The following is a 22,867-nucleotide window of genomic DNA, read 5'->3' on the forward strand; positions in this document are numbered from 1 at the left end:
TTGAAAAAGGCTTAGTCTATTATTGTGTTCATGTTCTAGAACAGTTCATAATTATTGAATTTCATATTTTATTTTCTCATTAGTCATTTATCTCTGAAACATTCTATGACCAAATATTTTAATCTTATAATTTTATTCGTTTGATTTCTTTGATAATTTATTTACAAATCTAAAACAACCAAACATCCGTTCGTTTTACCTATTTACAAGTATCACAAATCTTTAGTGTACCATTGGTCCTTGTGAATTCGACCTCGCATACACTGCCTCAGGGTTAAGTATATCGGGTAATTACTCGAGCAATGAGGCGACAAAGTGACCTAGTTCGGAGTCATCGAGCTCGGGAATTAAAGAGGGAGCTTGGGAGCCAAGGTGAGCAAAGGCAAGAAGCTAGAGATCGCAAGGAGAGATTCTCGGACCATGAAGAGATTCGGTCAACTCAAAGATTCGAGCGCTATAACTTAAATTCAAGAATCGAAACGAAGACATTGATGAAGAATAATTGTGTTTCATCGATGTACTAATTGTATTATTTTATATATAAATAGGTGACAATGTGTAACGCCCGTGAACTGGAAATCCGGTTTGTGCATCGATCGACGCGAGGGACTGCATCAATCGATGCAACCAGGCGGTTGGTGTTCATGTTAGTTCTATTTTCTCCGGTTTGACGCAGTTTGGTTGATGGAAACCTAGGACTCAAGTATTTAAAGGGAAAACTCGACACCACTTAGAGGTTAGCCACTTTTTGTCGTTTCCTAAAGAGTTAGAAAGAATAGAAAAGTTTTAAAAAGTTTCTAGAGAGGTTTCTGTGGATTTCTAAGTCTATTTTGGTGTTTTTGGAATGTGGAGAAGAGGATATGAGCGTGGGTGTCGAGTAGGAGTCATTGGAAGGCTTGGATATTTCTATTCTTCGTCAGTCTGTTTGCTTTAAAGGTGAGTGTGTGACCATGGCTTATCTAAGCGTTTAGATATGTGTTTTTTTGTATTTTTTGGGTGATTGATTGCTTGTGTGCTTGTTTGTGCTTGGTTGTCGTGGTTGTTATGGCCTGTTGAGGTCGAGTTTGGCTTCATGGAGCCGAGAGGAGACAGAGGAGATCATGCTCGGCAATGCTTTGTGAGACTACAACGATCGATGCAAGGAGTGCACCGGTCGACGCAGGTAGGGATTTGATGGAGACGCGAAGTTTTATCGGTCAGTGCAGCTAGGGATTTGGAGGTTGCATCGATGCAAGGATGTTGCGTCGGTCGATGTAAGGATGTTGCGTTGGTCGATGCAAGGATGTTGCGCCAGCCAACGCAAATGCACAAAGTTGACGCGTGTGTTCAGAGTTGTTTGGTTTGCTTGCTTTTGTTCATTGTTTGTGTTTGTTTATTCGCTTGTGTCTATAGCTCAGTAGATGGGAGGATCGCCGAATGGAGTATTTGTGATAATACTCACGCATCTCAATTATTTTTTTTGGTGCAGGTAAAGGCAAAGTGTGATCGTGGAATCAAGGTGATGAGGAGGGGGATGTTCTAGAGGCTCAATTGATTATGGTCTGGCTTTTGTTAGATTGCTAGAGTATGGTCATTAGAGTGTTGTTAGGATGATGGTTATTTGCTTTTTGATATTGTTGGATTATGAATTGTTAGATTTTGGTATTTGGTTATTCATTCTTGGAGTTAGTTTATTTGATTATTTATATTGCTTATGTTATCCACTTTTGTTGATTGTTGTTAGGATGTTAGTGAATATGAGATCAATAGTTAAACGTCATGTTAAAAAGAAAAAAAAAACAGGATGAGTTGTTTCATAATGTGATCCCAAAAAAGACACACAATTCTCAAGACAATATAACACTTAAATTTCTTCACAAATTGTTTTTGAGATCCGATTTGTTTTCATCCACTTATACTAAAGGGTATGGAATCCGACTCCCACAAACATGTTGATTTCAACTCTCTTCAGAGGAAAAGGTTTCTGAAAATGCAACATTTGAACAAGAGGATGAACTACTTCAGAAGGACAGAACACTAATACAAGAACAGAGTATCAAGATATCTATTTCGGCGATTGACAAAGAAGGATCCAGAAGCTGGAAGTCTTACAAAGGATTAGAAGGCACTAGAAGCTTCTAGAAGGTCAAGAGCTTCATGTTTACAATAGGAATGTAAACATGAAGAAAGAGTAAAATTTCCTAAACCATAAAGAAAAAGAAAATTGTCCAATTCCTATTAGAATTATAATAGGTAGTTTGTTTATGGTATGGCATAGGCCTAAATCTATAAATAGGGTGCGAAGGCTGATTGTAAGCTTTAGCATAAACAAGAGAGAGTTAACCTAGCTACTAAGTTTTAGTCTTTAAGAAAGAAAAGAGCTAAGAACTTAGAGAGAGCTTGAGGTTTCTTTAGAGAGTTTTGAGAGGTTAGAAAATGGTTTAGAATAAACTTGTAAACAGATTTTCTATCAATCAAAAGAGAATTTAAAGAAATCTTTATTTCCTTGTTCAGAATTTAAAGAAGCCTTAACTGTATCTCATGACTTAGATAATCTCAGTTATGGTGAAGTGGTTGGAATGCTACAAGCACATGAATGGAACTTAATGGAATTAAGAAACCAAAAGGGATAGCTATAGCAGTTAGCAAAGACATAACTGATCAAGGAGAAGAAGATGTTGTGAGCCTGTTGGTAAGAAGATTTGATCGAGCATTAAGAAGGATAGAACAAGGTCAAGGTAAAAAGAAGAATAGCTCATTCAAAAAGACAGGTGAGGACAAAAAGGCTGATATGCAGTGTCATGAATGTAAGGGATAATGGACATTTTATCCGTGAGTGTCCAATGATCAAGTTGCGAGATGCCAAGTGCACAATCTGCAAGGGTACTGGACACACACATGATGATTGTGTAAGTAATCCTAAAACTAAGAAGAAAAAGTCAATTACTAGTATTGAGGATGAATCAAATAATGATAGTAGCAACGTAGAAGAGCTCATTAATTTAGTGGCTATGGTGGGAATCACTGAATTTGAGAATGGAGAAGAGGTAACTGATTCAGAATCAGAAGGTGAAGAGGTCCTTGACATTGTTCAGAGCTACAAAGAAGTGCGAGACACACTTATTACTCTAGGAAAGGAAAATCAAGGATTGATAAAAGAAAAACTTCGTCTTGAAGCACTAGTAATATCCTTACAGAATGAGTTGGTGGATGAGAAAAAGATTGCTAAAGACTCGCTGTATCTGATGAAAGAAAAGTTGGTTTTATCTGCAAAAGAAGACAAGCTTGAAGAGGAGCTGTGTAAAGAAAAGAAAAAATCTTCAGAATTACAATCTGAATTAGATCAGCCGCAAAGGAAGATTCATATGTTTGCAAGCACAAAGCAACTTGATAAGATCTTGAGCTAAGGGACAGCTGAGAAGATTCATAGAGGATTAAGCTTTACAGAAAACAGGTGATATGTCTATATTTTGTCTCTCCCTAGCATATATTTATGATGCATTTAGCTAGGATAACTCATTTTTTTGCATCATTTTCTAGTCCTTTTTATACACTTTGTATGTCTAGGTAGTTCTTGCATCATCCTTGCATACATTGTGCATTTCAGAGTATTTCAGGTATCTAGGAGACGTCGGGAATGCATCACTCGACCCATCCGCTTAACAACACTCCTGGAACTGTCTCTCAAGCCAATCTCACAACCCCGATCGAGCCTCTCTCTCGAGCCAGTCTCATCCGCTCGATCGAGCCACCCCGTTCGAGCCGTTCCACTCGAGTGGGATTTAGCTTTCAACGTATTCATCAAAGTTGTAGGGAATTAAGTCATCTTTCCAACGCCGTTTATTTCAAGCCAATCGGAGGTGTGGTTCAAGAGTTATCATCGTTTTAGTGTATGCGTATACACCCAGCTCGAGCTAAAACCACTCTGGATCGAGCCAACACCACTCTGGTTCGAGACAACACCCCTCCAATCCACCCAGTCGAACTTGCTCGAGACAGCCTCACCACACATCACTCGACCTTACTCGAGCCATCTGGGTCGAGCCACTGGACGCACACCGACTCATTCACACATGTCAGGAAGACGTTCCATTTTACAAGCTTCAGGAGATTCCCAAACCGACTCTTCACCTTGTCGTTTTAAGTTTTAGGGATTTACATGTTTTTACTATAAATACACTTTATTAAGTCTTGGCTGAAGACATCTTTGATCTTGTTTTTTTTGTTCGTTTCTTTAAGGTTTACCCTAACCACCGAAAACGTTCTCAGACTTTGTAATCTAGATAGTTTTGATCTTATTGAATTTTTGTATTGGATTTCTTATACAAAGTTGTTCATATTATTTTTATCTATCTTATTATGCTTGATTCAATGTTTTCTGAGTTTGTATTGTTGATGATGATTTCTAGATCCGAGTAGTGTGGTAGTTCTTGAGGATGGGATAGATTAGGTGGAGGATCTTAGTATGTAGGGTGTTTAAGCTTGGATTCGTTTGATTCCCTTCTGGACTAGAGTGACAAATACTTGTTTCTCTCTGATCAATTGGAACTATGTCTTAGACATTTCCACACCCAAAAAGTGTTTGATGAAATGTTTGACCAACTAGTGCCAGAGACTTACGTTCCTAGCCTAAGAGATTAGGTTTCTAGGATGTTTGTTGACATGAATGAACTTGTTTTTCATGCCATGCTTGAACATGTTTCTCTAGCGAGAGCTAGGTTTGGAAGTGGTTGAGTTTGTGTAGCTTCTGTCAAGAGATTGGATTAGCTAATGATGTTCATTGTTTAGGGATAGTTTGCTTGTAGCATGTTAAACATCCTGTAGACTAGGATACTCCACCGACATCAATTACCCCCGTCCTTAGGACTTATTTTTTTTTATTGATATTGCATTCCTGAGACCGTTTTTCATCTTGCTATTTAGTTCTTGTTTAGACTCGATTTCGTTTTTACTCACGTTTACTTCTTTTCATACATTTTTGTTTCTAGTTTTGTAACTCATTTCCGTTTTGTATTCTGATCACTCTAGGATTCTTAGACATAAAACCACTCTCTGAACTGGCTTGACTTGTGATTTCTTGATTGCATCTTGATTGCTAGCAACATCTCATTTGGATTGACACCTTAAGTACTACAACTGCATAAGGTTAATTGAACCTACTAGGAGATACAAAAATCCTAATATCAATTTGGCGCCGTTGCCATTTGGGATTCGTTTTGCTACATTTAAGATTTCAAGTATTGCAATATTAAGTTCTATTACACTTATCATTCTGAGTATTGACTTGTTTTGGTTGTCTGCTTGTTTGTTAAGTATTAAGTATCTCAGGTACCTATTGATTGCAACATTGCATGAACACCAGATCAAGAGGACATCAGAACCTCCTTCCTGCTATCGATGACATCAATCGGTTACAAAGACCACGACCAGCTCATCATGTCACTGATCATCCCGCACAAGTCATTATAGAACAATAGAATGAACCAAATCCGAGACCGCGAAACATTGGTGCTGGGGATGCACTGAACACTCATACTCAGCGTGATGCAATCGTCCCTCCCGCCGTGCAGAACAAAAACTTTGAAATCAAAGGCAGTCTGATCTCCATGATCTAGGGAAACAAGTTTCATGGGTTGCCTATGGAGGATCCACTAGACTGTCTGTGCAGTCTCACTAAGATCAACGGCGTGAGTGAGGATGGTTACAAGTTGCGCCTCTTCCCATTCTCCCTGGGAGACAAAGCTCATCAATGGGAGAAAAACCTTCCCAAGGGATCAACACCACTTGGGATGTTCTTCTCCAACTCCAGAACAACACGTCTCAGGAATGACATTTCTAGCTTTACTCAGAAGAGCTCAGAATCATTCTGTGAAGCCTAGGAGCGTTTCAAGGGTTACCACAGCCATTGTCCACACCATGGTTTCAGCAACGAGTCACTGCTAAGCCCTCTATACCGTGGTGTACTTCCAAAAATTCACATGCTGCTTGACACTGCTTCTAACGGTAACTTCCTGAACAAAGACGTTGATGAAGGATGGCAACTGGTTGAGAATCTCGCCCAGTCTGACGGTAACTACAATGAAGACTACGACCGCACGGTTAGAGGTGACGCTGGGTCTGAGGAGAAGCACAAGAGGGACCTTAAGAATGTCAAAGACAAGCTTGACCGCCTCTTGCTAAGTCAGCAGCAGACTGTCCATTTCGTATATGAGGATGACCCTTTTCAAGTTCAGGATGGGAAGGGTGAGCAGTCTGAAGCAATCAACTACGTCCAAAATCAAGGTGGATACAACAAGGGTTATAACCCCTACAAGACGAACCCCAATTTGTCTTACTGGAGCACCAATGTTGCAAATCCACAAGATCATGTGTACCCTCCTCAACAGCAACAAAAAGGTCCGCAAAAACCTTTTGTTCCTTACAATCAAGGATTTGTGCCTAAGCAATAGTTCCAACAAGATTCTCACGCTCTTTCCGGACCACCACCAGGATTTTCACCTCAACAAGTTCAACCTACACAAGCTCCAGATCAAGAAATGCAGCACATGCTGCAATAACATCTTCAAGGTCAAGCTAGTGGTTCTCTAGATACTACTAAGAAGTTTGCTGAACTCAGTCAGCGGATGGAATGTTCTTACAATGATCTGAATGCCAAGTTTGAAGCTCTTAACTCCAAGATGAAGTATATGGAAGGCAAGACTGTTTCTACTTCTACCCCAACAACTGGCCAACTACCTGGAAAAGCAGTTCAAAACCCCAAGAACTCTGCTACTATGCATGCCATCACCATCCAAGCTGTAGATGTACGACTCACTAAGGACACTGAGAGTTTAGATGGAGAGAATTTTCTTCAATATGAAGTTCAGATGAAGGATCCTGTCGAGGTGCTCAAGGATCCAATTAAGTCAGCCAAGCAATCTGATCCTGAAGCTACTAAAGAACCCGCTGCTCCCAAAGATAAACCTGTGAGATTCATTCCTCCACCATACAAGCCACCTCTACCATTTTCAGTGAGGTTTAAGAAGCAGCTTACTGAGAAGTATAAAGCTCTGTTCGAAAACTAAGTCAAGGAGATTGAACTTAGGATGCCTTTGCTTGATGAATTTGCACTTGTGCCTCAATATCAAAAGTTTGTAACTGATTTGGTAACAGAAAGGACCAAAGAGAAGGAGGAGATAGCTAAAGGAGCTCAAACTAAGGCTCTGGAAGATGGGAGGGTAGTGCATGACATAGGTGGGATTATTCATGAATGCAAAGCTGTTATTCAGAAGATGATTATCCCAAAGAAGCTAGAGGACCCTGGTTCTTTCACCTTGCCTTGTTCTCTAGGTCCATTGGCCTTCAAAAAGTGCCTATGTGACCTTGGTGCTTCAGTAAGCCTCATGCCACTCTCTGTAGCTCAGAGGCTAGGATTCAACGAATACAAGTCATGCAACCTCCGCTTAATATTGGCTGATAGGACTACTAGATTGCCTCATGATCTACTAGAGAACTTGCCCATCAAAATTGGACAAGCTGAGATTACTACTGACTTTGTGGTGCTGGGAATGGATGAAGAGCCTAAAGATCCAATAATCCTAGGAAGACCTTTCTTAGCTACAGCTGGAGCAGTCATTGATGTCAAGAAAGACATGATTGATCTCAGTCTGGGTAAAAACTTGAAGATGAAGTTTGACATCAAGGATTCTAAGAAGAAACCAACTATTGATGGGCAGACCTTCGTGATTGAAGAGAAAGATCATAAAGCTGGGTTTGACATCTTTGAGAGTGTGAATGAGGCAGAAACTGAGGTTTTGGTAACCAAAGAGAAAACTCAAAGTGTCACTCGACCATTCTCCAACTCGAGTGCATTCGTTACCCTCCCTAAGCGTCAAGACCTGCTTCCTTAACCTCACCAAATGCAAGAGGCAAGTCCTCCCGCGCTTGACAGTTTGTATGAACTCCAAAATACTCAGATTCTAAGAGATTCAGTGAAAGAGTTAACATCTATGGTGAAGGAGATGAGTGGGCAAATCAAGAAGCTCCAAGGTACAATGAGAAGTTCTCCTCCAAGGAAATTAAGGAAGAGGTTTGAGATAATGAAGAAGAGCAGTTCATTTGTTGTTGAACCTGGACAGAATGTTAAAGAGTATCTGGCTAAACAAGACATTCTAGAGGGGTCTCTGAAGCCTCTCTATGAACCTCCCAAAGCATAAGGAGTGTGCAAAGTCAAGCTCAAAGACTTTAAACAAGCTTACTTGGGAGGAAGTCCCAAAGGTATCACTGTAAATATTTTTTAGGATCCTTGTGTTTTTGATTTTTGTTTTTAGTTTTCTGGTGTTCAGGAATCTACAGAAGAGAGTATGGGCAACAAAAAAAAGAAGTGAAAGTATAAGTCAAAAGAAGGCGCTGCGACGCGACCTAGAGAGTTCAACCACCACCGTGCATTCTCAACCATCGTCGACTCGAGCAAGGTTCAACCGACGGCGTGGAATCAGACTCGACCCATCCTGAGAGGTTCATCACTCTGCACTCGTTCGAGCCACGCCTCCGCTGTCACGCTCGAGCCAATCTCACTCCGCACACGCTCCAACTACCACGCTCGAGCCACTCAAGCCAACACCCGATAGAGCCCCTCTCTCGAGCCACACACGAAGTCTCTATCAAGCCAACTCGTCAGAGAACACTCTCTCCGGTTCCCTCCCCAGCACGTCAATCTTCATATGTGTCATGGGAGCGTCAGCCTTCACCTGCTCCTTCAAGCCACTCGTCACATGAGTCAAGGGAGAGAAGGAGACAAGGTTTGCGTGGTTCCAGAGCCTCCTCAAGTCGTCGGTCAGTGCGTTGTTATGCAGCTCGAGATGAGCATGAGGTTGAGGTTGAGCAGCGAGATGAAGCTCAGGGTGATTATCAGGGCATGCCCGGGGTTGAGCAGCAGATCAAACATCAAGGTGATTATCAGCCTACCGAGGTGGTTGTGTTGGTATCGGACCATGGTGAGTCTAGAGTCGATGACATGCAGTGTGACGAGCAGCCGAACATGTATCAGAAGACGCAAGCGGTTGAGCAGCACGTCGACCAACCAGCTGAGGTCACTCCTACAGATCCGGAACAAGGTGAAGGACAAAGTCAATATAACGCTCCTCCTTGGGCGAGCACCGACTCCTTCTTCTACTACTGAGGTACTCCTACCTTCCCTTGTATATACCATTTCATTCCTGCATTGTTTCTGTTGTGATTCTTAAATCATCCTACAAATTTTTCTTACACAGGAGACTGTGTAACTTAAGTTTGGGGGAGGGTTTGAGATGATGTATCTGATGTTGTGTTTTGTGATTCTTATTTCAATTTCTTGCATCATATCATGTTTGAGTTTGCATCCATCTATTTGCATTAAAAAAAAATCAAAAACTTTTACAAAAACAGAGTGTTCATGTAATTTGCACTTGCATATTAGGATTGAGTCTAGTATTATTCATATAGGGTTGTTGCATTTAGCATAGGGGTTGATGATGATTGTAACCTAGTTAGCATGTTGAATTCAATAGGATAGGATCAAGACCCTTGTTATTAGTTCTTTGATGCATGTTGATTGAACTTGAAAATGTAAGATTGAAACATGTTTTGAATTGATATAATTCCCTATCTACCTGAACCTAATCCTGACTTGCAATTATCCTGTTATGCATTGAAGTCGAACTCATGGATACCATATACATACTTGGATTATCTTTCTCATTTTTACCACCCTTGTCAATCCAAGTAGCTGATTCCCATTTTTGGAACAGTTCCCGCACCCTTAAGCAACCGTTTTTTCAAGCCAATTGTATTCTTGAGTGTCAGACCTTTTTCGAGTTGAGCTTGTTAGAAAGTGTTAGGTTCTAACCGACAAGAGTAGGATCATGTGTAGTTCTAGTTCGCGCTATCCGGACTAGTAGGACTAGATGAGAACTCGGTTTTGGGTATTGGGTATGAATTTGTGCAGAAAAGTAAAGGGTAGAAAGTCTTAAGGAGGGGGATGTGTTTTCTAAGTTTACAAGTCTAGTAAAGGATTTGGGTTGAGCAAAGTAAAAAGAGTAATTGGTTCTGGGCATGAAATAAAAAGATTAGACAAAGAAAAGAAAGTAAAAATGCTTAAGATGTCTAGAGTCCTTAGAAGAAAAGAAAATGAACCATAGTGGTAATAAAGATTTCCCAATCCGCTAGAATGAAAAGAAGTGAACTCCTCCTAAGACTAAGTGCAAAAGGTTTGAGATGATGTTTCTGACGAAAGGTAGAGATAGGACCAACTTCTGCGTCAGAATGTTAGGGCTGAGTTTCCTTGTGGACCTTTGGGTAGACAAGGGACTGCTCTTGTATGTATCAGTTGGTTTCAACCTTTAGCCTTCTTTTAAGCTCAACTCCTTTTTGTGGGAGAACCTTATTCTGTATTGATAAAACCACTTGAGAAGAAGACCATCTTCGTCTTTGACCTTTCACCCTAGCCAAATGAGTTCGATGACGTTGCTTAGCTTGATTCACGGTTCTCTGTTAATGAATGTTAAAGGAAATGATTGATAGGATTGCATGTGTAGATTAAAGATCAGAATCATTTCAACAAAGTTTTTAAATAAAGTCCCTTCACCATGCATCATAGAACTAAGAACAAGACCCTGATTCTAATTACTCTATTCAGCATGTTTTTAGGTTCTGAGACCCCATCTTCACACCTCTCTTCCATACTTTGTTCTTGATCGTTTGCTTGAGGGCAAGCAAAGACTAAGTTTGGGGGAGTTGATATGTCTATATTTTGTCTCTCCCTAGCATATATTTATCATGCATTTAGCTAGGATAACTCACTGTTTTTTTCTAGTCCTTTCTATACACTTTGCATTTCTAGGTAGTTTAGTTCTTGCATCATCCTTGCATACATTGTGCAATTCGGAGTATTTCAGGTATCTAGGATACGTTGGGAACGCATCACTCGACCCATCTGCTGCACAACACTCTCGGAACCATCTCTCGAGCCAATCTCACAACCCCGATCGAGCCCCTCTCTTGAGCCAGTCTCATCCGCTCGATCGAGCCACCCCGTTCGAGCCGTTCCACTCGAGTGGGATTTAGCTTTCGATGTATTCATCAAAGTTGTAAAGAATTGAGTCATCAAGAGTTATCATCGTTTTAGTGGATGTGTATACACCCAGCTCGAGCCAAAACCACTCTGGATCGAGCCAACACCACTCTGGTTCGAGCCAACACCCCTCCACTCCACCCAGTCGACCTCGCTCGAGCCAGCCTCACCACGCATCACTCGACCTCACTCGAGCCATCTGGGTCGAGCCACTGGACACACACCGACTCATTCACACAAGTCAGGAAGACGTTCTGTCTTACACGCTTCAAGAGATTCCCAAACCGACTCTTCACCTTGTCGTTTTAAGTTTTAGGGATTTACATGTTTTTACTATAAATACATTTTGTTAAGTCTTGGCTGAAGACATCTTTGATCTCGTTTTTTTTTTTTTTTTTTCCTTAAGGTTTACCCTAGCCACCGAAAACGTTCTCAGACTTTGTAATCTAGATAGTTTTGATCTTATTGAGTTTTTGCATTGGATTTCTTATACAAAGTTGTTCATCTTATTTTTATCTATCTTATTATGCTTGATTAAATGTTTTCTGAGTTTGTATTGTTGATGATGATTTCTAGATCCGAGTAGTGTGGTAGTTCTTGAGGATGGGATAGATTAGGTGGAAGATCTTAGTATGTAGGGTGTTTAAGCTTGGATTCATTTGATTCCCTTCTGGACTAGAGTTAGAAATACTTGTTTCTCTCTGATCAATTGGAACTATGTCGTAGACATTTCCACATCCAAAAGGTGTTTGATGAAATGTCTGACCAACTAGTGCCAGAGACTTACGTTCCTAGCCTAAGAGATTAGTTGTCTAGGATGTTTGTTGACGTGAATGAACTTGTTTTTCATGCCATGCTTGATCATGTTTCTCTAGCGAGAGCTAGGTTTGGAAGTGGTTGAGTTTGAGTAGCTTCTGTCAAGAGATTGGATTAGCTAAGAAGTGATGTTCATTGTTTAGAGATAGTTTGCTTGTGGCATGTTAAACACCCTGCAGACTAGGATACTCCACCGACATCAATTACCCCCATCCTTAGGACTTATATCTTTTTGATTGATATTGCATTCCTGAGACCGTTTTTCATCTTGCTATTTAGTTCTTGTTTAGACTCGATTTCGTTTTTACTCATGTTTACTTCTTTTCATACATTTTCGTTTCTAGTTTTGTAACTCATTTCTGTTTTGTATTCTGATCACTCTAGGATTGTTAGACATAAAACCACTCTCTGAACTGGCTTGACTTGTGATTTCTTGATTGCATCTTGATTGCTAGCAACATCCCATTTGGATTGACACCTTAAGTACTACAACTGCATAAGGTTAATTGAACCTACTAGGAGATACAAAAATCCTAGTATCAACAGGGGAGTGAAACCACAGTTAACCAAATTTGTATCTGCTGGAGCATATTATTCTGAGAAAGAAACACCTAGAGGTGTCTCTAATGAGTCCTTGAGCTGTTATTTTTGTGGAAAAAATTGTGCACTACAAACGATATTGCTACAAATTTTGGGAAAAGGTGTGTACCTTAAAGCGTCAAGGAAGATTCTTATGGAATGGAGTTAGAAGACAAGTTTGGATGAAGAAAGCTGATCTATATCAATCAGGATCAATGATGACTTCTGGATCAGGATTTATGTGCAATATGGCCATGATTACTGAAGAACAAGAAGACTCAGAGCCTTGGTTCTTTGATAGCGGGTGCTCAAGACATATGACTGGAACCAAGAGTTATCTACAAAATATTAAGAAATTGAAAGGAGGTACAATAACGTTTGGAGATGGAAGTCATGGTTTCATATAAGACAAAGGTACAACACGTGATACAGAGCTTCCACAACTTGTGAATGTCTATCTAGTTCAAGGATTGTGTGCTAATCTGATAAGTATCAGTCAACTCTGTGACGAAGGATTGTCAGGTTTATTCACAAAAGTGGATTGCAAAGCATTGGATGAATCAGGTAATGTCAAGTTATATGGTGTAAGATCAGGGAACAATTGTTACATGTGGGACAAAAATTCAATCAAATGTTACAGTGCTCAAGTAAGTATAGATTTCTGGCATCAACGACATGGTCATATGAATACAAGAAACCTTACTACTCTTGTGAATAAAGAGATAATTCGAGGAGTATCCAAGCTTAAAGGAGAAGACAATATGGTGTGTGGACCTTGTAATCACGGAAAACAAGTCAAAATTCAACACAAAAAGGTTCCAAACGTCCAGTCAAAGTCAATTCTGGATCTGATTCACATGGATTTGATGGGACCAATGCAGGTTGAAAGCTTAGTAGGGAAGAAATATGTGTTTGTGCTAGTTGATGATTATTCCAGATACACTTGGGTTCGATTTATCCGTGAGAAGTCAGATACTGTAGACAGTTTCAAGATTTTAGCTTTACAATTACTTAATGAACGAGGTGGAATCAATAAAATATGAAGTGATCATGGTGGAGAATTTCAAAATGAGGCTATGAAGGAATTTTGTGAACAACATGGGATTGCACATCAATTCTCAGCACCAAGAACTCCACAACATAACAAAGTGGTAGAAAGAAAGAATAGAACTCTTCAGGAAATGGTGAGAGCAATGATTCATGGAAACCAGGTTCCTTAGAAATTTTGGGCCGAAGCTTTGAACACTGCATGCTATATAGTTAACAGAGTCTATGTACGAAGAGATTCGACAAAGACACCTTATGAGTTGTCGAAAGGTAAAACACCAAATCTGAGCTACTTTCATGTCTTTGGGTGCAAATGCTATATTTTAAATAACAAGGATTATCTTGGTAAATTCGATTCCAGAAGTGATGAAGGCATGTTTCTGGGTTATGCTGAGAGTTAGTACAACATTTAGAGTATACAACAGACGTACATGTCTTATTATGGAATCAGTTAATGTGGTTTTTGATGATTAGTCTGTAGCTGTACGAGATGATGATGATTCAGACAGCAATTCAGAACAAGTAAGTATCACTAAAGCACACAATGAAGTTTCTGAATTGGACATCCCTGTTACAAAACCAGAAGAAGTACAACAAGTTCATAAGAATCACTCTGCATCTGATGTCATTGGAGATTTGAATGAGAAAATGAAGACTAGAGGAGTTCATATTGATTTTAAGAAGATGACAAGTCACTTCACAACTCTAGAAACAATTTTCTATGAGTGTTTTGTGCCGATGATCGAACCAATGAATCATGTAGAAGCTATTCAAGATGATTTTTGGATTATAGCCATGGAAGAAGAACTGGAACAGTTTGAGCGTAATGATGTTTGGGAACTGGTTCATAGACAAATAGATGTGAATATCATTGGTACTAAATGGATTTTCAAAAACAAGATTGATGAGAGTGGTGTTGTGGTTCGTAATTAAGCAAGATTGGTTGCACAAGGGTATACGCAGATCGAAGGAGTGGATTTCGAAGAAAATTTTGTACCAGTAGCAAGGCTTCAGTCAATTAGACTATTTCTAGGAATGGTTTGCATTTTGAACTTCAAGATATTCCAGATGGATGTCAAGAGTGCTTTCTTGAATGGGTTTTTACAAGAAGAGGTGTATGTTGAACAACCCAAAGGTTTTGAAGATCCATTAGGCCTGATTATGTATATAAATTAAAGAAAGTTCTTTATGGATTGAAGCAAGCTCCAAGAGCTTAGTATGAAAGACTGACTAGTTTTCTTATGGAACAGAACTATAACAGAGGAAGTGTGGACAAGACTTTGTTTATTTTAGAACAAGATGATAATATCATGATGGTTCAAATTTATGTTGATGACATTATCTTTGGAAGTACTTCAAAGGAGTTGGTGGATAGGTTTGTGAGTAGTATGACACAAGAATTTGAGGTGAGCCTGGTTGGAGAGTTGAAGTATTTTCTTGGGTTGCAGATTACACAGTCAGATCAAAAGGAATTTTTATCTCACAAAGTACCTATGCTAGACAACTTCTTAAGAAGTTTCAGATGGATAAATGCAAAGAAGCAATGACACCTATGAGTATTTCGCTGAAACTATCAAAAGATGTTGATGGTAAGGATGTAGATGTCAAGCAATATAGTGGAATGATTGGGAGTTTGCTATATCTTACTGCAAGCAGGCCAGATTTGAGTTTCACTGTGGGCATGTGTGCAAGGTATCAGTCAAAACCGAAACAGTCTCATCTTGAGGCAGTCAAGCGAATTATCAAGTATGTTAAAGGCACTGTTGATTTTGGAATTTGGTACTCTAAAGGTTCAAACAAAGGCTTGGTTGGATATTGTGATGCAGATTATGCAGGGAGTGTAACAGATCGAAAAAGCACAAGTGGAGGGTGTTTCTTTCTAGGAAATAATCTAATAGCCTGGCTAAGTAAGAAACAAAATTCAGTGTCTTTGTCTACAGCTGAATAAAAATAGATAGCAATGGGGAGTTGTTGTACACAATTATTATGGATGAAGCAGATGTCAGCGGACTATGGTATGGACTCATGAATTTTGCAAGTGTATTGTGATAACAAGAGTGCAATAGATATCTCTAAAAATCCAGTTCAACACTCAAAAACCAAACACATTGATGGAAGACAGTATTTCATAAGAGAATTTGTTGAGAGAAAAGAAGTTTTAATTGAGCATGTTGACATTGAAGAACACTTAGCTGACTTATTTACAAAAGCCCTAGATTTCAATCGGTTTTCAACCTTGAGGAATTCGATTGGTGTTTGTGAGATGTGATTATCTCACACAAAGGGTCAAAAGCTGGTACAAAAGGAGGTTTGTGTTGTGAATCTGGTACAGCTTAATTTTATTTTGGAGGTTTTTGGTTTATTAGTTATGGTTGTAGATTAGAGAAAACCGGGGTTGATATTTGGGATATTAAAAAGATTTTCTCAAGATTTAAGAAACTATTGAGATTTTTGAAGTTTCCAAAAGTTAAAAAAAAAAATTATTTTGTTGAGATTTGAAAATAAAATAAGGGAAGTCAAGAGGCGACTTCATTTGTGTCGAAGAATTTTGTGCAAAACCCTAAAAAAAAAGAGAAGAACGAATCGAAGATGGTAAGGGCGACTCGAAGTGGATTGGTGCGTAGAGGAAGAAAGTCGGAGATGTCTCGAGGTGATGGTATGGCAAATCGACCTCAGCTAGTTGATGAAGCAAGTGATGCTGAAGAGGTTCAACCCTGAATTGTGCCTTATGGAGGATCTGGTAGTGATGATGATTCCTCTAAGGTTGAACCAGTGGAGAAGCAAGCGGATCAAGTAATGGGTGAATCCCAAGAAGAAAATTCTATCGACGATGGGATAGAATTTATTGGCAAAGGAAAAGGGAAGGATATAGCTTCGAAGTCTGATGAAGAGATCGGGTTTGAGGAGATCTCTGTACAAGAGCAGATTGAGCGACAAACAGAGAAGCAGAGGAGCAAGAAACAAAGAGCGGTTGCGTCTGGTAACAAGAAGAAGTCTGCTTCTAAGTCAAAACGACCAAGATCCACAGAACCAAGTGCTAGAAATGTTCGAGCATAATCTGGTTTTCAGTCTGATGTGTTTGTCTCCAAGGCAGAAAAATTGAGGTACTCTCAGTTCTTTTCTAGGCACTTTACAGCTGAACGACAATTGGATATGTCTCATTCTGATGAATTTGGTTTCATTAGTAAGATTGTGTCTTTAGGACTTCAAGCTACAGTTCACGATCCCTCTGTTTATGTCAAAGAGGTTATTTGTGAATTTTATGCAAATTTGCCAAATGAAAAAGCAAGGAATGGTGTTCAAGTGTTTGTGAGGGGACATTGGTATGAATTTTCTCCTAGGGCAATTAATCAAGCATTTAGCCTTGCACCTTTGACTAAAGCTGAGAAGAAAACTGATGCAGCAATAGATAAGCTGAGTAAGGATGAACTTGCAGAGGTTCTGAGTGGCAGAGACATGTCGGCTTGGACTAGCTTAAAAGTTAGGGATCTACCTGGAGAAAGTGCAGCTCTGTTGATGTTGGCAGCATACAATTGGGTTCCCTCGGTTCACGGGAATCATCCTTCAGTCAAGCGAGCTCAAGTAGTATACAAGATTGTTAAGGGCATCCGGTTTGATCGTGGGCAATTGATTTATGATCAGATTATGGACATGAGTTGGAATGATGCTACTCGCTATGTGATCTTCCCAAGAATGATTTTTGAAACTCTTAGGTTTTAAGAAGGTCTGCTTGAATGGTCAGATGAAGAGGAAGAATTGTATGCTGATTATTATACTAAGGATGTCAGAACAGGGTATGCCTATGGTGTTAAGCATAATCTGATTCCTGAGAATGAAGAATCGACGCCAATTCCTCTAGTTAGCAGGCAAACAGATGAGGGATCCTTTTCTACATCTAAGGTAATTCAGTTGGGTAGCATTCGTATGCCACACATTGGTCAAGAAAATGCTAAGATCTCGTATGAAGCATTGGTCGATACTGCACAAGCTCTACAAAGACTTACAGATATGGTACACATGCTCATTCAGAATCATCCGCTGTCCAAGATGCTTTAGATGTTTTTAACTGTTGTGTTCTCAAGCAGGGGGAGAAGGAGCTGGTCTGAGATTCTGGGGGAGCTGGTCTGAGATTCTGGGGGAGCTATTGAAGTTGTTTTGTTTTCAATAAACTTTTGACAATCGTATTTGATTCTTTGTGTTTGAATGATTCTGGTTCAAGGTTCTTGTTTTGGATGGGATTATCTTTTACGACTTTGTGTCTGATTTGAAGTTATTTGACTTAGACCATCTCCATTGTATTTCTCTATTTTTTTCTCTAAAATAGAGTAACTCAAAAATAGAGCACTGTTTTCCTCCAATGTATTACTCTATTTTTACCTCTATAATAGAGTTAGTGTAAAAAAATAGAGGTGAGAATAGAGCTGCTCTATATATAGAGCAATCCTATTATTTTCTCTATTTTAGAGTAAAATATAGAGTAGGGTTGGAGCAAATGTTGCTCTATAATAAAGATTTGACTCTAAAATAGAGAGGGGTTGGAGATGCCCTTAAGTCTTAAAATCTTTGAGGATGTTTGTAAAAAAAAAAAAAACAAGATACTGATGCTTAAGAAGCACAAAGTTAAAAAGGAGGAGATTGAAGATGCAGCATTTGAACAAGAGGATGAACTACTTTAGAAGGACAAAGCACTGGTACAAGAACAAAGTATCAAGATATCTATTTCGGCGATTAACAAAGAAGGATCCAGAAGCTGGAAGTCTTACAAAGGATTAGAAGGCACTAGAAGCTTCTAGAAGGTCAAAGAGCTTAATGCTTACAATAGGAATGTAAACATGAAAAAGAGGAAAATTTCCTAAACCATAAAGAAAAGGGAAATTGTCCAATTCCTATTAGAATTAGAATAGGTAGTTTGTTTATTGTATGACATAGGCCTACTTCTATAAATAGGGTGCGAAGGCTGATTGTAAGCTTTAGCACAAACAAGAGAGAGTTAACCTAGCTACTAAGTTTTAGTCTTTAAGAAAGAAAAGAGCTAAGAACTTAGAGAGAGCTTGAGGTTTCTTTAGAGAGTTTTGAGAGATTAGAAAATTGTTTAGAACAAACTTGTAAACAGATTTTCTATCAATCAAAAGAGAATTTAAAGAAATCTTTATTTCCTTGTTCAGATCATTAGTTCTCACACTTTCAGTGTCTTCATCTCCAAATATATACTAGTATTTTTGCAGCAGTTTTTGCTCACAAATACTTTTTGGAAAGTTTTTACATTTAATGCATTGACTTTAATATTAGTTACGAAAAATTTTAAAATTAATTATAGGTAAGATTTTTAAAAATAAGGAAATCTTTCTACCTCATTCAAACATAAATATGTGATTCCCTTTTATTTTTATTTGAATTTATATTTAAATTATCTTGAATTATTCTATAATGTATTTAGTTAATAAAAATTGTGATTTTTTACTGCATATGATATGATACAAATTTTTAAAAACGGACATATATTACTCAATAGATGAATAAAAAAATACGGGTACAATATCCCACATCGCCCAAAAAAATACGGGGGATCTTCGGCTCTATGGGATTCGATGTTAGTGGCTCAGGGAGTCTCGTGGGGAAAAGTTATATGGGCTTAGGGTGAGGGAGCTTCGATTTCGTGGGATTTCCCATCTGTTCCTGATGAGATCTGTGTTATCGGCCGACTGGATTTGCGGTTTCCATTTGCGGGATTTTGGGTTGTCACGAATCTCGGATTGATCTTGTGGTTCCATGTGATCTTTTGCTATCATGGATATGATTCTCTTATTGATAAGTCATGGGATTTTCTTTCCTTGTTGTTGGTGGTTTGATGGCAAGAGAATATTCAGATATTTAGAGCCCCGGGGAGTTTTGGTATGTAATCGGATATGGTCTCAGATTTTTCTCGGGTTGGTGGTCTTGAGCTGTGGGAGTTTATTTAGCTGGGTTCGAGGATTCCTTTTTCACGATATTACTCTACATCCTTTCAGTTCGTGGTATATTTGTTGGTACCATTCTGCCGGAGTGCTGCTTTTGGTCTCTCAGCGTTTGCTTTTGTACTCGCGTCTTTGGATTATCATGGCTCAGTTGGCGCTTAACAGAGGCAAGGCTGCATTGGTTCGTACGGAGGTTGTCAAGATCTCTGGTTCTATCTTGGCTTAGCGGATAGAACAATTCTCCCTTACCCTAATTGGAAGGTTGATGAATCCTGCGGTTCAGAGGATGGAGTCACTTATTGCCAATCTGCCTAAGATTTGGAAGTTGGAAGACAGAGTTATGGGGGCGGACTTGAGTCAGGGAACTTTCCAGTTTAATTTTGAAGAAGAGGCGGATCTCCAGGGAGTCTTACTCAATGGCCCTTACCACTTCGATGGATGGATGATCTCGTTGGTTCGATGGGAACCCATAGTGGCTGACTCATATCCATCAGCCATCAGTTTGGGAGTTGGCAACGCTGGAGGCTATATGGAGGATGGTTGGGAAGATCAAGGATCTCGATGAGGAAACAGGAAGCATTTGCGTTATGGTGAATGGCTTCAATCCTCTGCTTTTCAACTTGGTGGTCCCTTTTGATACAGGTGGCGAGGTGGTGGTCACCATTGAGTATGAGAAGTTGACTGGGTATTGTAAACATTGCTTTAGATTAACCATGATGTTTTAGTCTGCCCTGATTTGAAGAATGGTCCTGATGGTCGAGGGAGTGTGGTCCATGCAGATAAGAGAGGGGTACAGAGGTCGCAGAATATGGTTAATCAGGGTCATGCTAAACATGATGGTGGGTGGGAGAAGCCAAAGAAACATGTCAAACGGGCCTTAGACTTTCAATCTGAGCAATCTAATGAGAGGAGGCAACCTCAGTTTCAGAGTGGTGAGTTCTCTTCTTCGGGCTCTTCTCTTCATATGAGGAATCAAGGGAAAGTTTGGGGTCAGAAGATGAGGTATCATGGTAGCAGATCAGGGAATAATACGGGGTATGATCTTTCTGATTCGTAGTTGCTTGGAGGGGTCACGTTGGATCCTCTTATGGGATTACCGCAAAATAGGAAAGGTATTAGGCCGGTGTGGCCTAAACCGATGTACAAGGTTAAGCAGGCTTCTGGTGAGAAACATGCCCAACGCTTGGTACACGGTGATGCTTCGCTTATGGGGTCGGGGATAATTCAATGGAGGTTTCGTTGGAGAATTGTTCAGGTGGAGGGGATGAGGACCTTGAGGATCCGGGTTTTAATGAGAGTACTGATGACTTGTTAGAGGATGGGGAGTTTGGTGAGGCTGATAAGGAGGAGGACTCACGACAAGAGTCGGATTTAATTACCGAGGCTGGTACTGAGGCTGGTTGTGGGGGCAGAGGATACTAATAATACTCAAGGTACTCATGTTTCCGATTCATTAAATTTGGGAATTTGTGTTATGAATAATGCTATGAAGTCTGCTTCTTTGGGGAAGTCGGTTAGTTTTAAGGATAAACTGGTTAGTCCTCAGGCTAGAAAAGGAAGACATAGTTCGAAGACAATGGTGTTGCCTTTGGCTTCACCTAGGAAGCGTCTTTTAGCTAAAGCTTTGTCTCTTAAACCTGCAGATAAGGGCAATAAACCAGTGGTGGTGGGTAAGCAAGGTCAGAAGACAAAAGATGGCATTCCTGCTGGTGGAGGAAGTCGTCCTCTTAAGAAAGGGATGGTGGCGCTCCTGAAACCACCGGCTTAAACGTGAAGATCTTAAGCTGAAACTGTCACGGAATTGAGGCAGATCTGACAAAAAATTATTTGGGTGATTTGTGGAAAAATCATCGACCAGAAATTTTATTTCTCTCAGAAACAAAGAAGTGTTTTTCTTATTTACAAAAATTTCAAAGTAAGTCTGGTTATAAAAGTTGTTTACTATTGAACCCCGCGGGGCCAGTGGTGGTTTGGCTTTGTTTTTTATGGATGAATTAAAACTTTTTATTCTTTTTAACAATTATCGTATTATTGGTACACAAGCTTTTATTGGGCAACAATTGGTTTTTATGTCTTTTGTTTATGGTGATCCGGTTCCCCAACATGGAGAAAAAGTTTGGGATAAATTAACGGATATTTGGTCCTTTCGTATTGATCCCTGGTTTCTAATTGGAGATTTTAATGAACTAATTGGAAATCATGAGAAACAGGGTGGTGCTTTGCGACCAGCATCTTCCTTTAAACCTTTTATTTCAATTTTTCGCCATTGTGGGATGCTTGATTTCCTTGTTATGGGACCAATTATCCTGGAGAGGGAATCGTTGCAATAATCAGGTGGTTCGTTGTCGATTGGATTGTGCATTGGGTAATCAGGATTGACATGGGTTTTTTCCAAATTCTAAAGTAGATTATTTGGAGATGGTTGGTTCTGACCATTGCCCAATTTTAGCAACTTGTCTGACGACGGTTCGGCGATGGTAGAGGCAGTTCCGGTTTGATAAACGCTGGTTGGGTAAGGAGGGATTAGTTGGTGCGGTTGAGTCAGGGTGGAATCGCACAAGAAATTTTCGGATTCCGGGTTTTGTGGACAAGATAAAGAATTGTAGGAACTCGATTTCCTGGTGGCAGAAAAACAATGTAAGTTCTGGCCCATCGCTCATTTCTTCCTTGAAGGCGGCTCTGCATGAAGCAAAGATGGATGATTCGATTTCTCAGGAGGAAATTTGGGCCATTGAGAGGAAATTGAAAGAGGCGTATCGTGATGAAGAGATTTATTGACAACAAAAAAGTAGGAAGTTCTGGTTAAGGGTTGGAGATAAAAATACTAATTATTTTCATGCATCTACCAAACAAAGGCGGGTGAGAAATAGGATTTTTGGTTTATTTGATAGTGATAACGTTTGGAATGAATCACCCTCGAGTATGGAGAAAATTGCTACAAATTATTTTGAGGACCTTATTAAGAAATCGGATGGTAGGGATATTTCAGAGATGCTTCAAGGAATCAACCCAATTATTACTGACAGTATGAACAGAGTTCTAACTAAGGATATTACTGAAGCGGAAGTCCGAAAGGCTTTGTTTGCCATGCATCTGGAGAAAACTCCAGGTCCTGACGGGATGACGGCTCTATTTTTTTTTGAGGTTTTGGTCCTCTTTAAAGGGGGATTTGGTGGTTTTGGTTAAAGAGTTTTTTCGAACTGGCAAGTTTGATCCAATTCTAAATGAGACTAATATTTGTATTGTGTTTTCGGCTAAAGCGCTTCTTGCCTCTATTGGTTTCAGAAACTCAATCGGCGTTTGTCTCTGGTCGTTTAATTACAGATAATATCCTTGTTGCTCAGGAGAGGTTCCATGGGCTAGATACAAACCGTCGATGTTATTCGGAGTTCCTGACATTTAA

At 39.7% G+C, this 22,867-nt stretch overlaps 1 protein-coding gene across 1 annotated transcript; it reads left to right on the forward strand.

Moving 5' to 3' along the window:
* On the forward strand, nt 8,733-15,458 carry LOC104748602. Its single transcript, XM_010470215.1, has 4 exons — nt 8,733-8,909; nt 13,985-14,431; nt 14,570-14,645; nt 14,959-15,458. Exons 1-4 carry the CDS (start codon nt 8,733-8,735, stop codon nt 15,456-15,458), a joined length of 1,200 nt encoding a protein of 399 aa, XP_010468517.1.

This window comes from Camelina sativa, chromosome 15 (assembly GCF_000633955.1).
Source record: "Camelina sativa cultivar DH55 chromosome 15, Cs, whole genome shotgun sequence".
NCBI lineage: Eukaryota > Viridiplantae > Streptophyta > Magnoliopsida > Brassicales > Brassicaceae > Camelina > Camelina sativa.